The sequence below is a fragment of the Paroedura picta genome, chromosome 5 (assembly GCF_049243985.1).
Source record: "Paroedura picta isolate Pp20150507F chromosome 5, Ppicta_v3.0, whole genome shotgun sequence".
In the NCBI taxonomy this organism is placed as follows: Eukaryota; Metazoa; Chordata; class Lepidosauria; order Squamata; family Gekkonidae; genus Paroedura; species Paroedura picta.
In genome coordinates, this window is record NC_135373.1 from 91,404,318 (window position 1) to 91,422,163 (window position 17,846).

At 41.7% G+C, this 17,846-nt stretch overlaps 1 protein-coding gene across 11 annotated transcripts in view; it reads right to left on the reverse strand.

Moving 5' to 3' along the window:
- ATP2B1 (ATPase plasma membrane Ca2+ transporting 1) overlaps positions 1–17,846 on the reverse strand; it is an 89,418-nt gene that overhangs the window by 15,126 nt on the left and 56,446 nt on the right. For all 11 annotated transcript variants that reach the window (XM_077339015.1, XM_077339020.1, XM_077339011.1 and 8 more), the window contains 6 exons: positions 11,233–11,376; positions 7,426–7,464; positions 6,418–6,573; positions 5,788–6,002; positions 4,595–4,837; positions 399–640 (listed from right to left, as the gene is read on the reverse strand). In XM_077339015.1, coding sequence (XP_077195130.1) covers positions 399–640; positions 4,595–4,837; positions 5,788–6,002; positions 6,418–6,573; positions 7,426–7,464; positions 11,233–11,376 — 1,039 coding nt within the window. The remainder of the gene's footprint in view (positions 1–398; positions 641–4,594; positions 4,838–5,787; positions 6,003–6,417; positions 6,574–7,425; positions 7,465–11,232; positions 11,377–17,846) is intronic.

The following is a 17,846-nucleotide window of genomic DNA, read 5'->3' on the forward strand; positions in this document are numbered from 1 at the left end:
TATTTGACTACTTAATCATGGAAATAGCTAAGTTAATTGGAAGATTACCCTTTGTGTAGCTAACCTCTAACATTAACATGGCTATTGGACCATATATATGTCAGAGCCTCTACAATGTTAGGGCAAGTTTTAATGCAACCTTATATTTCATGAAGAATTACTAAGGTAGCTTGACCTAAAAGCAGTGAAGCAGCTTAAACTTAGAGAACTGATTAGGATATTTGCTATGTTATATGATACAATAATGTCAATCTTACGGGAACAATTTCTAAATTAGGGAATTCTAAAAAGAAACAAAACAAATACAACCAAATGCAATTGGAACATCAGAACACAATCCATAAATACAAGTCAACACTTAAGATGTGAGAGATCATTAATTTAAAATGGTAAATTACTTTTTAAGTACTATTTCCGAGGCACCCTTGCTGAATATTCGGAAGCTGCCATCCGCGTTCTTCAACACAGTACTCATGGATTTTCTAACAGAGTTGAAGGTATAGACTTTGTAGAGTGTCTCTTCTGGTATTTCATTTCTAATATCTTGATAGTCTCGTTTCAGATCCAGAATCAGCCCCAACAAGGCACATTCAGTTTTGTTACCAACATGGCGGGGTAAACCACCTTCTTTTTCAGGAGGCTAGAATACAGAACAAGCACTTTTGAGAAAGATCTATATTAAATAAGCTACAGTTAGAATGAAGAATTGGCAATAATTATATAGCACCTCAGAATCTGAACTGGACTCACAAGTTATCTATGGAAATTTGATGAGTAGCTTACAGTGCAACCCTATGCAATTACTCAAGACTAAATCTATTTAAAGCACTGGGTTTAGCTGCTACATAAAACCACAGTAATAATCTCCAAAGTAAAAAAAAAGTTATTCTTCAGGGAACATTGGTTTTTATGAAGTACTCTCAATATGCCATTAGTTACACTACAAGATTTTATACTGAAGCCTGTAAGATTACACATGATACCATTTCAGGAGTAGTTTATTAGCTCATTTTAAAAGCAAATTTGAGAGCCAATGCTTCTATTCCTTTCAGTGTCACATAATGCTAAATATACAGCCAATTTCAACATTTGGCAGGAGTCCAAAAAACCCCAAAAAGGTCTCCCATTAACTAAAACCATACAAATTTTGTCATTAGTATTCAGAATCTGAAAAAAACTCTAAACAAATTCTACTTTTAATTACAAGGGCAATAATTATATTATTATACTCTAATATACTATATTCATATATAGTTTATAATTACAAAGGCAATGGACTATATTATGCTATATTTGCTCGGCGGGGACTAATAAAGTGGTGATCCCCAGCCTGTGGGATGTGCGCCTGGCCTTGATCAGGGCCAGGGCCTTTTAGGTCCTGATCCCTATCTGGTGGAATGAGCTCTCAGACAAGCTGAGGGCCCTGTTGGAGCTGTCACACTTCAGCAGGGCCTGCAAGACAGAGCTCTTCCACCAGGCATTTGGTTGCAGCTAGGGCAGGAAGATCTTGGGTCCCCCCCTTTTGTACATCATCCATCCCATCACATTCCAACACAGGGTCAGATATTAAGAAGGTGGCTGAGCCACAGTTAGTAGTAGGATTATTACACTGTTTTCTTTGCTATTTTGTAAAACAAGGTTTTATTAGGTACTGTTTTATATGATCATACTGTAATTTATTGGTTTTATGCTATGAGTTGCCACGAGCTGGCCTTGGCCAAGAGTGGTGACTAATAAATTGAAATATTATTATTATTATTATTATTATTATTATTATTATTATTGCCCTTGGGCCTGAATCAGTACCAAGGTGCAGGTTTATTTAATGTGTGACCCAGTCAAAGTCGGGTCTTCCAGTGGCTCATAATTTTTGCTTCCTGCCCAGGACTGCAAACACAGAAGATGTTGAGCAACTGGCAAACTACAGAGCATTCTACTGTCCTATTTAGTGAATTACAAGCTAAGCAGGTCTTTATTGCTCCAGCCAAACTGACAGATTTTTTTGTAATTTTGGGCACCCTATTTGAAATGCTGTGGCCCTTGGAAAAGACAGTAAGAGATGTCTTATGAAGCCATATCCTACACCATGAAGACACAAAGTCATCTGCTTGAGTTTCCATTTCATCCATGATCCATGAGTTCCAGAGAAATCACACTGCTAATGCAACATGTATGGCACCAAAAGGTAATTAAAGAGGCAAGCATGGAACTAACAGTTTTACCTGTTAAAAGCCAATTTTCACTTATCCATGCAAAAATGCAACTGTTGAATCTGTTAGAATTAGTTTCCATTATATTCCTAATTAGCAAATTTAGAAGAAACACGGTTGCTGAAAAGTTTGTCATTTGCTTAGTAACATTTCAGTAACACATGCATTATACGTCAGTAGAATACGTACACTTGAAAACAACTGCCCCCTTATTCTCCCTCCTCCCCGCTCCCCGCCCCCAGATTCTATAAGCTCTCAAGAGCTTGAGCCAGTTAGCTTCCTCCCCTGGCCCTTCATCCTTTGGCATTCCATCTTTTTTTCCAGTATTTCAAGTCCTTACTGGCCAGTTTCTTTTGGTTAATTTATAAAGACATCTGATGGCTTACTTGGGATGTCACTTTCAGTAGAGGCTCCCTGGCCCATGGATGTGTAGCTTGTATCACTTACACCCAGTTACTACCACTCAGAAGAGCATTTTACTCCCATTGCTGACATGAGGCCAGCACCTTAGAGAGATCTGCAGCTTACTCATTACCATTTCAAGGTGGCAACCATATGCCAAACACAAGCCCCAATGAGCAATGGCCTTGCTCACTTTTCAGAAAGATGGGGCAAGAGCCACAATGGGCAACAGTGCTCAAAAGAGCAGGAAGTGGTATGTCAGTGATCAAAGGCAGAGGTCTCCAAGGTCATGGTGCCCACCATCATCTTTCCTGTCTCAATTTTCTTAGAAAGTGGGTGGGACCACGAAGGGCTTTTGCCCAGCAGGGTGTCTAAATGTCTGTGCAGATTTTTTAAAATGTTATTTTGGCAGCAGCTACCACCACAGCATAAGGATCTTTACTGTGTGACTGAAGGTAAGGCGTTAGAGCCATTTTGTGACTGGCTATGACATGTACAGCAGCCATTTTGTGGGAGCCATTTGTTAAATGTGTCCACCACTGTGCCAGAATTATAAAGGCACTCCACTGATTCAAAAAGCTTGGGGAACTTGATCTAAGATCATGAGCACAATTCACCCTGAACTGAAACCACCCTGAAGGCCTGCAGATTTCAACTAAGCTTTGAAAACAAGTGAGACAGAAGTGCTTAAATTTGGCTGGATAAACATGCAAGGGTAAGGCAGGCATAGGGTGGCACTACTGGGCCTTAGAAGGAGGAGGAGGAGGAGGAGGAGGAGAAGGAAGAGAAGAAGGAGAAGAAGAAGAAGGAGGAGGAGGAGGAGGAGGAGGAGGAGGAGGAGGAGGAGGAGGAGGAGAAGGAGAAGAAGGAGAGTTGCCGCTTTTCTCTAACTGAAGGAGGCTCAAAGCAGCTTACATTAGCCTTCCCATTCCTCTCCCCACAACAGGCACCCTGTGAGGTGGGTGAGGCTGAGAGAGCCCTGATATCACTGCTCGGTCAGAACAGCTTTATCAGTGCCGTGGCAAGCCCAAGGTCACCCAGCTGGCTGCATGTGGGGGAGTGCAGAATTGAACCCAGCATACCAGATTAGAAGTCCGCACTCCTAACCACTACACCAAACTGGCTCTCTACACTACACTAAACATGCCCAAGTTGCCTGGAATGGCTCTGTTTACCTAGCCTTGTGAGGGTGCCAGTGCTGCAGTGCCTGCCTGTGCACCAGTTTCCCCTATGCCCTTTGCACCAGCCATGCCTTTCCCACCTGCCTTCTTTTGTTGCAGCTATCTGAGTGCCGTGCCCACAGTAGCCAATGCTGCCTGGTGGTAGCCAGTTGGGCACTATCCAATGTTGCCCTGGAGGTACAGGTGGACACGCAAGCACCAGCACTCACTTGCTCCCTCTCCACCTCTCTGGACACCCAACTTGGCCCACCCTCACTTTACCGCTGCCTTGTAGCGGTGTATGCTGGACTGTGGTGAGGCTGGCGCGAAACGTGGCAAGTGCCCTGAAGCAGGCAGGTCATTGCTGACACTGGAGAGAGACACCGGTAAGCCAAGTACACAATTAAAGGGGTATGGCCAGAGGAGCCTTGCCCTGCCCTCAGCTCAGCACACACCCACAGGTTAGCTAGGGATCCCAAGGTAACATTGCACAGGCCACGGCTTAATAAGCACTGTGCAGCATCTGGCGCAGGCTCTGGGAATGGCCACTCATGCAGCAACTCACTTAGTAGGAAGTGAGCCATCACCTGATACACAGGCAGCAGTCCCGTTTTCACAAAACACTGTGCCAACACAAAGGCCTGAATGGAGAGGCTTGCTTCTGCCTTGCTGCTATCACCCTGAGCCCTGGATATGAAAGAGTCAACCACCCACCCCAGTCCCCAAGCCCCCATCCACCCACCTACTTCGAGTGCCAAAGTAGTTAGGTATGTCACGGCCTATATGGCTGGTTTTAAAGAAAGCAAGAAAAAACATACTCACCAGAATTTTAGTAGTATAAGCAGAATTAACTGAAATTCCTGTTACAAGGTATGACATAGTTCTCTCCGGAATAGCTTCCGGGTCTGGAATTTTTTTATAATGTTTTTCATTGATGTAAGCCTGGACCACTGTCATTCTGTTCATTGTCAGCGTTCCCGTTTTATCTGAACAGATTGCTGTTGCATTGCCCATTGTTTCACAAGCATCCAGATGTCTGACCAAATTATTGTCTTTCATCATTTTCTATAAAAAACAAAATCAAGTCAATCTGATCAGTTTTTAAAACTCGTTTGTGGTATGTACCTGCTATTGTGCTTCCTCAAGTTGACATTCCTCACTAAACTACACACTAGAAGTCTTACAGCTAAGCTGCCTAAGTGGATCCCTCAGAAGAAGAAGAAGAAGAGTTGGTTCTTATATGCTGCTTTTCCCTACCTGAAGGAGGCTCAAAGCGGCATACAGTCGCCTTCCCATTCCTCTCTGCACAACAGACACCCTGTGTGGTGGGTGAGGCTGAGAGAGCCCTGATATCAGTGCTCGGTCAGAACAGTTTTATCAGTGCCGTGGTGAGCCCAAGGTCACCCAGCTGGTTGCATGTGGGGGAGCGAAGAATTGAACCTGGCATGCCAGATTAGAAGTCCGCATTCCTAACCACTACACCAAACTGGCTCACCAAGTCTAAGGATCAAGCAGCACAATACATCCCTTGTAAGCATTATGCAGTGTAACTGATCCAAGAAGGAACTGTCTTATGCTTGCTTACTAAATATTTTCAAGCACACTATTTCATCTTAACGATCTGACCGCTTCACTCCCATATTACAGTACTACAGCAACCTGATGTCCCTCGGCTAATGTTTGGGGGGGGGGGTTAGTTAGTGCTCGCCTGTTGCCTAACGTTGATAACGTTGATAGTGTGGATTGGTTTTAAAGGTTCTAACTATGGGTTTTATTGCAATTTTTATCTTGTAAACTGCCATGAGCCTAAGGGAATGACAGCAGTATAAAAGTTTAATAAATAAATAAATAAACAAACAAATAAATATTTTTGAATGTACATTATGCCAGCTATGCAGATCAGGTATTTACCTCTTCAGATATTTAACTGAACTGTATATTCTGTTAAGTAAACACTTCCATGGCTTATGACATATAAAACATTAATGTGCAGACCTATTTGTTTTCAGACCTACCTTTACAGAGTAAGCCAGAGAAATAGTAACTGCGAGTGGAAGACCCTCTGGAACTGCCACAACCAGGACAGTAACACCAATGATGAAGAACTTCACAAAATACTGAATGTATATTGGACTACATTCAGCAAGCCAGGGTCGTTTCTGAACCCAGAAGGTATCAATTACAAAATATAATACAAGAATGATGACTGTAACTGCGGACATCAGCAACCCTTTTGATAAGAAAGAAAAAAGTTGATTTCTGTATTATACACCTACATATTACAACATTATTTCTAGTTTAATTACAAATCTATGATTGATTTGGCTAGCTTGTGTTTTACCTAGCTTTCAAATATACTAAGGTGAAAAACAGAACTGCTATGAACACAACAGTGGAAAGCACTGCAGAATTTCTATGACATTCTAGGAGATGTACAGCATTCAATTGAAGAACTGTTAGGATTAAGAACTCATAGAAGAAATCTGGCAGAACAGTCACAGGATTTCCAACTGTATTTTGTATACATGAATATATATTAATACTTAAAGCAGATTTTGGGGAAAAATATAGAGCAGCTGCTGGAAGGATGGGTAAGTTGAAGCAGAACTGTCAGGAAAAAATTGTTTCAAGCAAAATAGCTGTACCTGCTTTGCCAATCTGAACTGCTAGTTTTGTTAGTTTTCCTTGAAGGACTGATTTCTCTTTCTTGGGCATATGGTTTCTTTTCTTCTCATCACCATCACCACCATCTTCACTCTTCAAAGGCTGCATTTCCATGGCTGCACCATCCTGAGCTTTTGCTAAATTAGGCAGAAGTATATATGAGACTCATTCTACAAGAATAAACCAGTACTCAGTCTGAGAAAACAAAATTCTTATTCTTGATACCCAAATCAAATTAAGATTGGCCATAGCTCCAAAAACTGAACTGAACATCTCACATCGAGTAAAAACAGCTTGGATATCTAGTGAATAACCCAACCAAAATGTGTGGATCTCTGCATGACAGTCATTGTGATCTAGCTCGTAAATGACATAGAGTAACTCCACATTTATTCAGGTATAAAACTCCTATCATGATAAACATGGGATCACTACCCAGGTATACCTATGTTCTAAAGACAATGTGCATTCTGTCACTCAGTTACAAAGGATAATGTACTTCCGCATTCTATTATAGCTACACCTTTGTAATATGTGGGAATAATCTGAGCTACTGCAGAACATTTTAAGACACAGTTAAGAAATTAGGAATCCAGTGAAGGACCAAATGCTACTTTCACTCAGAGTCTGGAATCTGGCAGACAAAATGCTTAACTGGAAGGGCTCTGTCTGCATTTTGTGGAGTGAGGGTAGAATTTGATCTCTGATGCAGTGGATATACAGTTGGGACAAAAAGAAAAGAAGAACATTTGATCCTGTTGTTCATGTCGAATCCCTTAGCCATGGTTAGACATATGCCTACACTAGCTCTAAGCACTGACAATCAGCATTGCTGAAATTTAATAGTAGCAACTGAACATAACGTTGGCTTAAATCTCATCTTTTAAAATGAGACTGGTTAAAAATTATACTTTGAATTTGAAATTATGTTTTATCCATGTTTTGAAATGTTCAAAGTAAGTGTAATAGAGATAATATTCTTATATTACCTTTGTTACGATTTTCAATAGCGCCATCTTGTTTTTTACCTGCAATACACATACAAAAACACCAGTTATAACTTTAAGAAAATCTTGAGTTTTTTATCTTTTGTTTTCACTAATTACTAAACTGTTATATTTGGTAGAGACTAAAAGGCACTGTTAGACTATTCATGACACACTGATGACCCGTTTATTAAATTCTGCTTGGAAGCAGCTAGACCAAGCTGGCTTATGGCAGTTAATCACCCAGTTCTGAAAACTAGACCAGAAGCTCAAAAAATAACCAAAGGCACCTAAGTAACAATAAATTAGATCAAAGATATGGTGTACTTTAGAAACATTTTAAATTGCAATGAAATGTAACATCAGTACATAGTCCAAATTAGTTCATTCCTTCCCTCCCTAAAAGTCCTTGGTTATATTCACATTTAAAAATATCGACTGGGCTTTGGCTAATAATAACAGGTACAACAGAAAAACGAGTCTCTATACCTTTCTTTATCTAATGAATGATGGTGAATCTAATTTAGAATTCAAGTAGCCAACAAAAATAGCTAACATCTCACATCAGACTGTGCAACATGGAAAATTATGTACTGTTTTTAAAATATTCTACTCCTCTACAGATTACCACTGCGTTATCCATACAAATGGTAGGTGGAAAGGAAGAAAGGAAAGGGCTTTTAAATGCAAGTAATTACTTACTCTGCGCCAGTAAAAGCAACAGGGACTACATGCAATATTGGTTCTTCCTTTAACTGATGGTTAACAACTTATTCTTCCTCACAGTATCAGAGCCAAGACAGAGACCAATATAAATTATCTGATATCTCACCTTTCTTATAACACTTAAAGGAGAGCAGCCTGCCAACAGGTAAATAAAATCGATGTTTGGCTGTTGTCTATATTTCCACAGGGGATTTGGTGGACAGACCCAATTTCATATCAGTTGCAATGTTACTAGTGGGTGGCAGAACACGGGGTCATTATGCACAGCAGGAAACATTGCAAAAAGTATTGAAAGAAAGTGGGTTTTTTATTATACATGTGACACAGCTTTTGTCATGGAAAACCCACTGTTGTATTTTTGATTACGCGTTGTCCTTCACACTCATAGCGGTGACCGCATCTTTTCAGCGCAGCATTTGAAGCTAGCTTTACTATGACTTTTTCTTTTACAACGGTGCTGAAAGACACCTGTTTTCGCATGCATAAATTTATTGTGATTTTGGTCTCCTCCCCTGTGGCACCACACACCAATGGGAGAACAGACAGCTGCTAGCCCCTTGTCCACCAATGGCAGCTTGAGGCACCCCTTGTTTGGTGCACCCACCTCTGCTATGACATTACACCAGCAGAAATACATTTATTCATTCCCTTTGAGGCATTTCAATTCCCCTCAGATAATCAGTGAAGAAGAGTTGGTTCTTATATACCACTTTTCTCCACCTGAAGGAGTCTCAAGCGACTTGCAATTGCCTTCCTTTTCCTCTCCATACAACAGACATCCTGTGAGATAGGTGAGGCTGAGAGAACCCTAACATTACTGCTCAGTCAGAGCAGATTTATAAGTGTTGTGGTGAGCCCAAGGTCACCCAGTTGGCTGCATGTGGGGAAGCAGGAAATCAAACCCAGCCCGCTCCTAACCACTACACCAAGCTAGCTCACCAAAGTTCTCTGGATACTAGCAACTTTCCATGAAAGAGATTTCTGCTTGCATTTGACAGCCATGAATCACCTCTACCCCCAGCACCCGTGGGCTAGCAGGCTGGCAATCGCAGCTACCACGTGTGCAATGTGGTGGGCGTGCTTGGTGGGCCCCAGGGAAGGGAACGCTCTCCCCCTCCCCCCCAGCTGGAGCCTCTTCCCCACGGGCCCCGCTCCCTCCCCCCTGCAGCTGGAAGGCTTCCCTGCGGCCAGGAAGCACACCTGGTACCTCTGTGAGGTGCTAGGCTTGCTTTCCGGCTGCAGAGAAGCGCTCCCTCCCCCCCTGCCACCCCCCTGTAAGGCTGTGGAGCGGTGGAGAGTCATAGACAGGCATGTCTGTGAGGAGAGGGGTGAGGGAGGGCGGGAGCTGTAGGGGCAGGGCCAATCAGGGTGCAGCTGGTTGCACCGTGATTGGCCCTATTCCAACTCGGACAGCCAGACCATTCGTCCCCCGAGGCTGTTTCACAAATATATATAGGAAGCAATGGAGAAGGATTGTTGCCTATTTATCCAATTTTAATACCCTTTCCTTGAACTCACAGTCTATATTGGTTTTCATCCTCTTCAATATTTGGTGTTCAAAACCTGAATTCTACATAATCCATTTAAAATAGTTTATGAACTAATTCAATAAGCACTGCATCCTACTTTTAGCCTTGTTGGGACTCTGGCGCTTTCTCCCCTTCCCTGTAAGAGCTGTCTGCTTCTTTATTGCTACTCTGCTTCCTGTTGTCTAACCAATTTTTAACCCCAAACAACCCATGTCATAAGCCATTACTGTTAAAATTTATTCTGGCATTTTAGTGAGGTATTTTGTAAAAACAACAACAACAACAAAAACCTTATGTATGCCCAAGTATTTATCCACATTTGTTAATTTCTCAAGGAACTCCAAAAGGTTGATAAGAAAAAACTTCCTCTTGTAGAAGCTGTGCTAATTTTCCTTTAGCAAGTTCTGTTCTGCACACTTAATAATGTTATCTTTAATAATTTCTACTAATTAACCCTGAACAGATGTTAGGCCAACTGAATTCTAATTTCTGAGAATCCTTATTTAAAACAAACAGAACAAAACAAGTGCTACTTTCTATTCCTCCAGTACAGAGGGAAATTTCACTGACAAGTCTGAAATATTTGGTTTATGACATCTCAGCCCAGAGACTTACTAATTCTTTATTTGCCCAATCGTCCTAGAAATTTCTTCAGACTCACTTCCCAAAACAACTACTGTATACATCCCCTACATTTTGCAAAGTGATAGCAGACAGCATTCATTCATTTTGTCTGTCATCTCCTCACTTTTCTTCAGCCCTTTACCATTCAAAAACTGATATGTCTTCTTGGTTAATGTTCTGTCATTAAATATTTGTGGAAAAATATTAGTATTTTAAAGATACTTTTATGTTAAAATATTTTTCCCAAAGCATCAACCAATCTGTGTTCCAGCACCAACATTACTGAAACAGATTACTGCTAATAAACTGAGTTTTAGCCATAAAATAATTTTACTTGAAGTACTGGAGAACATAATACAAGCTTGATGATACTTGCTAATCTGTTACAAAAGTGTATCCCTGTCAAGTTCTAATGAAATGAACAAATAAACAAAAACCAAGGTGGTGGGAATTCCATTGAGGGTGTGTGTGTTACATCATGAACAAGGGAACTGCCTAAAGAATAAACAAAGAATAGTATGGTTTTATCTCAAGGCAGTTATTGGAAGGATCAATTTGTCTTCTTATTGAATATAAAACATACTAGTCAGGATCTGTCATTTACCGCACACTGTCCGATGCAGTGTTCTTCACAGCACATCAATCACTTAATGGCAGGATTTATTAAGAGTTCTTGACTGAAAAATGATTATATCAAAAGGGGATAGAAAACTGCTAGCTCCACTGGTCCAGAGAATTCAGAGGAACAGATTTAATTTTTAATCTCATCTTACACTGAAGAAATGGCATGAATTTCATATCTAGCTAAGAAAGCTGCCTAAACATGTCTTTTACATTAATGATTAACACATGGTATTAAATGATTATCTTGTTTCACTATGACTATATAAAAACAATTCAAGAGTTTTCAGGAGTTTAAAACTAGACTTACTTTTCTTTTCCTTTTTTTCTTTTTCTTTCTTTTCTTCCTCATCATCACCTCCAGCACCAAGCAAGGTGAAGATAATTCCAGTTTGTGAGTTTACACCCACAGCAGTAACCACCATTCTTCCAGAACCTTCCATTACGTGAGTACCTGAAATGTAATTTTTCTTTGTGAATTGTTGTTCTAAACAAGCTTAACATGAACTCACTGTACATCACACTGTAAGCTGTGATTAAAAGTGGCATAAAATGGCATTATCAGCAGAAGTTAGAGAACATACAAGGATTTTAGAACATCGAATTTGCTCTGCCACTAAAGGAATAGTAGCTACTTGAAAATCCTGCACTTTCCAACTTTCAGTTCCTAATCATCTATCATTTAGATGATGTGCAGTGTCTCTTTCTGGCATGTATTAGCAAATGCCTAGTAGTTAAATTTTTTTTATCTTGCTCTGCTTCACTATCTCAGAGCAGAATAGAAGATAACACATATGAAAATAATAGCCTTGTGAACAAAAAACCAAACTATAAAAAGAGGCAAACAGTGCATCTAAAAACCAGTATGGAAGCAGAAGGAAATAAGACACACACACAGCTTCTACTTACTTCTCTGTACCCTCTACCCAAGCATGTTATTCTAAGCTCACCTCTAGAATCCAAGTATAGCTGAAAGTCACAATGGTGACAGGCTGTGGAGAGCAAAGGTGCAAGAGTTTTCAACCTGATAATGCCCTACATAGCAACTCTAATTGACAGAGGTTTCCTGTGAGAGGAAGCCTAAAATGTACATCAGTTGGGGGGAGGGAGGGAAAAGTGGGTTCTGCACTCATCAGCATGCCCAGTCTTTTCCTCAAATCAGGCCCCCTGCTATCCCACTCCATTTTATGTAACTGCTGCTGTGACTCCCAAGATGGAAGCTTGGACATCTATGACAGTTTTATGGCAAAAGGCAATATGAACCTGCTAACCTGAATATTCCTAGTGGATACAAAAACTGGGTATCCTAATATACAAAAACTAAAAGATGTTTCTCAAGTATGGCCTAACAGTACCCATCTAGAAGTTGCATAGGAAGAAGGAGTATGATGTTCAATAAACTATTCCCTCAAGCTATTTGTAGGGGTTCCCCATTTCAGCAGGAGGGCAGTCGTAGGGAAGTCCCACAGTAGCTTAAATGGGATCTAACTCAATCTCAGAACAAGTTGCAGGTACACAGAGCTAAGTTACAAGACTTATATAAATCAAATGAATAAAAAATAAAATAAATACATATATGATAGCCTGGCAAAAGACAGAACAGTCAGTTGATTCGGGTTTTAAAATGAAGGCACCAAGATATTTTCCATAGCTGTGGCAGGCCATCTATTACATAGGCAACCAAAGAAAGTAGAAGACCTATCAGTGCTATCATACAGTGCATGAAATTTAACCCTCAAGGACAGGCTTCTTGCTTTGATTCAATATAAGACTATGCTAGATATCCTATAGTTTGGCATTGTGTGAAACTCAGCTTCCAGTCATCCCATTTCCACCACAGGAACAGTCTGTGATGCTAGTAGTAGCCTTGCACTTTACACTGTATACTTGGTATACTTTCTAATTTATATATCAAACAAGACATCTTTGGATAGTGTTCAATGAATTACATATTGACATGATGATAAACATGCTAGGCCTAACTATCTCTCAGCAACTTTGGTAACAAGAGACTGACAGCAGTTACAAGATTTGACAGGTACTTGGGAATTCTTAGTGTTTTCAGCTTTCATGTGTTTCTGGTACAGAGTTCCTAGTAGAATCATCTCAGAACAGGTGGTTAATTCGAGTGTCTTTCTGCAATCTGCCAATTTATTAACCTTTCAATTTTAGTACTTGATAAGTTTTGAAAGTTATACCTGTCGACCTAGTCCAAGACTAGCCACTGGAAACAATACAAAGCTTAATGAGAAAACAAACTGAGTGACATGCTGTTCAGTCAAGTCAAAGCTGTCATTAATGAATCATAGAACCATAGAATCATAGAATTGGAAGGGGCCATACAGGCCATCTAATCCAAACCCCTGCTCAATGCAGGATCAGCCCTAAGCATCCTAAAGCATCCAAGAAAAATGTGTATCCAACCTTTGCTTGAAGACTACCAGTGAGGGGGAGTTCACCACCTCCTTAGGCAGCCTATTCCACTGCTGAACTATTCTGACTGTGAAATTTTTTTTCCTGATATCTAGCCTATATCGTTGTACTTGAAGTTTAAACCCATTACTGCGTGTCCTCTCCTCTGCAGCCAACAGAAACAGCATCCTGCCTTCCTCCAAGTGACAACCTTTCAAATAAAGAGGGCTATCATGTCCCCTATCAACCTCCTTTTCTCCAGGCTGAACATTCCCAAGTCCCTCAACCTATCTTCATAGGGCTTGGTCCCTTGGCCCCAGATCATCTTCGTCGCTCTCCTTTGTACCCTTTCAATTTTATCTACGTCCTTCTTGAAGTGAGGCCTCCAGAACTGCACACAGTACTCCAGGTGTGGTCTGACCAGTACCGTATACAATGGGACTATGACATCTTGTGATTTTGATGTGATGCCCCTGTTGATACAGCCCAAAATGGCATTTGCCTTTTTAACCGCTGCATCACACTGCCTGCTCATGTTTAGTTTACAATCCAGAAGTACCCCAAGGTCTCGTTCACACACAGTGTTACCTAGAAGTGTATCCCCCATCCAGTAGGCATGCTTTTCATTTTTCTGACCCAGATGCAGAACTTTACACTTATCTTTATTAAATTGCATCTTGTTCTCATTTGCCCATTTTTCCATTGTGTTCAGATCTCGTTGAACTCTGTCTCTATCTTCTGGAGTATTTGCCAGTCCTCCCAAATTTGGTGTCATCTGCAAACTTGATGAGTAGTCCCTCCACACCCTCATCTAGATCATTAATAAATATGTCAAAAAGTACCAGAGCCCTGAGCCCTGAGGTACCCCGCTACTCACCTCTCTCCAGTCTGATGAAACACCATTGACAACAACTATTTGAGTGCGGATCTCTAACCAATTCCCTATCTACTTAGCTATCAGAAAATCCAGATTGCAGTCCTTCAACTTATCCATCAGAACATCATGGGGAACCTTGTCAAAAGCTTTACTAAAATCCAAGTAAACGACATCAACCGAATTTCCATGATCCAGCAAACCTGTTACTTGGTCAAAAAAGGAAACCAGATTGGTCTGACAGGACCTGTTGGAGACAAATCCATGCTGACTTCCTTGGATCACCAAACTGTCCTCCAGATGTTTGCAGATCGCTCCCTTTAATATCTGTTCCATTATCTTCCCCACAACACAGGTCAGACTCACTGGTCTGTAGTTTCCCGGGTCATCCTTCCTCCCTTTTTTGAAGATCGGAATAACATTTGCTCTCTTCCAGTCCTCCGGGACATCTCCAGTCCTTAAAGAGGTCCCGAAGATTATGGAAAAGGGCTGTGCAAGTTCTCTGGAAAGTTCTTTGAGCACTCTCGGGTGCATTTCATCCGGCCCAGGGAATATGAACTCATCCAGTGCAGCTAAATACCTCTCGACAACCTCTCTGTCCATGTTAACCTGCCACCCAGACACTATCTTTTGGCTACTGCCATCTCTAGATGTGCCTAAACCCTTTGACCTGTGGGAAAAAACAGATGTAAAATAGGCACTAAGCCTTTCTGCTTTCTCTGCATCTTCCGTTAGAGTTTGTCCACCCGCACCCAACAGTGGGCCTATTGCCTCCTTTACTTTAGGTTTGCTCCTCACATAACTGAAAAATCTTTTCTTGTTACAATGGGCTTCCCTGGCCAATCTTAGCTCACTCTCAGCTTTGGCCTTTCTGATGATTGATCTACAGTGCCTAGTAACCTGTAGGTACTCTTCTTTAGAGCTCTGTCCTTCCCTCCATTTCCTGAACATTTCCCTTTTCTTTCTTAGTTCCTCTTGAAGTTCTCTGTTCATCCAAATAGGCTTCTTAGAGTTCCTGCAGTGTTTTCGTCTTTCTGGGATAGTCATTGATTGAGCATGCAATAGCTCTTATTTGAGTAGCGCCCACCCTTCACATGCTCCCTTCCCTTCCAGCATTCTCATCCATGGTATGACACTCATCATGTCTCTGAGTTTATTAAAGTTTGCCCTACTAAAATCCAACATCCCTGTCTGGCTACAAGCTTCCTTGGCTCCCCATCTCAAAAGGAATTCTATGAGGACATGGTCACTTCCCCCTAGGGTCCCCACCTCCTTCACCTCATTCACCAACTCTTGCCTGTTGGTCAGCATTAAGTCAAGTACGGCTGAACCTCTTGTGGGTTCATCTACCATTTGATAAATGAAATTGTCAGCCAGGCAGGTCAGAAAGTTGCATGACTGAGGACACTTCGCAGAGTTTGTTTCCCAGCACACATCTGGGAAATTGAAGTCACCCATGATGACAAGGTCCTGCCACTTGGATATTTTCTCAAGCTGCTCACAAAGTGCAGCATCCACATCCTCTCGTTGAATTATGAATAATTAATTCAGAGTCAATCACTGCATAAATAAGTTATGCCTGAATTCAGATTTTACAGGTAGTTTCAAAAGCTTGTCTAGTGCTGAGTCCAATTGAAGGTGTGCCCAATGTGGTCAGTGAGACTTGGGTGCATACATCTGTATGTACAATCCCTCCAATGCATAAGATCTATATATTTCTGAACTGGATGATTACATGAACAGGTCCCAGGTGAATAATAAAATCAGAGTCCAGTGGTACCTTTAAGACCAACAAAGACTCAAAAGACCCATCGCGACCCCATGGACAATGATTCTCCAGGCCTTCCTGTCCTCTACCATTCCCCAGAGTCCATTTAAGTTTGCACCGACTGCTTCAGTGACTCCATCCAGCCCCTCATTCTCTGTCGTCCCCTTCTTCTTTTGCCCTCAACCGCTCCCAGCATTAGGCTCTTCTCCAGGGAGTCCTACTTTCTCATGAGGTGGCCAAAGTATTTGAGTTTCATCTTCAGGATCTGGCCTTCTAAGGAGCAGTCAGGGTTAATCTCCTCTAGAACTGAACGGTTTGTTTGCCTTGCAGTCCAAGGGGCTTGCAAGAGTCTTCTCTAGCACCAGAGTTCAAAAGCCTCAATTCTTTGACGCTCAGCCTTCCTTATGGTCCAACTTTCACAGCCATACATTGCAACTGGGAAGACCATAGACTTAACTAAACGCACTTTTGTTGGCAGGGTGATGGCTCTGCTTTTTAGGATGCTGTCTAGATTTGCCATAGCTTTCCTGCCCAGGAGCAAGCGTCTTTTAACTTCTTTGCTGCAGTCCTCATCTGCAGTGATCTTGGAGCCCAGGAAAATAAAATCTGTCACTATCTCCATTTCTTCCCCATCTATTTCCCAGGAATTGAGAGGGCCAGATGCCATGATCTTATTTTTCTTGATGTTGAGTTTCAGGCCTTTACCCGCATCAAGAGGCTCTTTAGTTCCTCTTCACTTTCTGCCATTAGAGTGGTATCATCTGCATATCTGAGGTTGATATTTCTCCCGGCAATCTTGATCCCAATTTGTGACTCATCTAACCCCGCCTTTCTCATGATGTTCTCCGCATACAAGTTAAATAGGCAAGGTGACACTATACAGCCTTGCCAAACTTTATACACTATAAAGGATAAAAAAGTGAGGTGCAGAGATAATGGAACCTGCCAGGGAATGGGGTAGGGGGAAGAAAGGATTAGGGCCAAGGGTCCAGGTTGTGCGGGTCCAGTGATGGTTTCTTCAATAAAGGGCAAACCAAGGCCTCCTACATTCCAACTGGGAAGGTCCCAGTAGTAAGAGACTGATTTATTATCTCCCAGAGTGGTCCCTCCCATTTTCCATTTTATAGAGCCACAAAGAGGACAGGTGGTAGGCCTCATTGAAGCTAGCAAACCTACTTCAGTCTCAGTGAATGGACTGATCAATCGAAAATCCTCTCTGAAGGCAGCCAAGGGGCCTTTAGCTCCTTTATTGTATCAACAATTGGGGGAAGGTCACAGTGGAGTTGCAAGATCTTATCCACAAAATAGCTCAAGAAGGTCTCACAGTGTACATCTAATTTGCTACTATTTGTGAACTCTTCTGCCAGAGAGGTAAGGCAATGAATTACACTAAATAACTGAGCAGGGTGTGAGCTCGCAGATGTGATAGAGGTAGCATAAAATTTTCTTTTAACCCCCTTCACTGCCATCTCATAGACTTCCATAAGCATCATATTAAATGTTCTTGTAGCTTTATCATGAATCTTCCTTCAAACTTGTTCAAATTGCCTTGCCTCCTGTTTCCTTCGGCACAGTTCCTCTGTATACCAGGGGACTGGCTTAGGTCAGAAGAAGAGACGACATAGGGGAGCAACTGCCATCTCATCTAGCCTTTCTCTTGGAGACTTCGGTTCCTGCCGAGCAGTCAGGAAACATTTGGATTCATAAGTCTCTGCAGGTGGGCATAAATGCACCCTCCCATCCATTGATGGAGGAGGTGGGCGTTTAAGCCAGGCCTTCACAGTAGAATGGTCTGACCATGACACTCCATTCCTTGCTATCAGTTCCACTTCCAGCCCCTCACCAAAGACCAAATCAAGGGTGTGGCCTG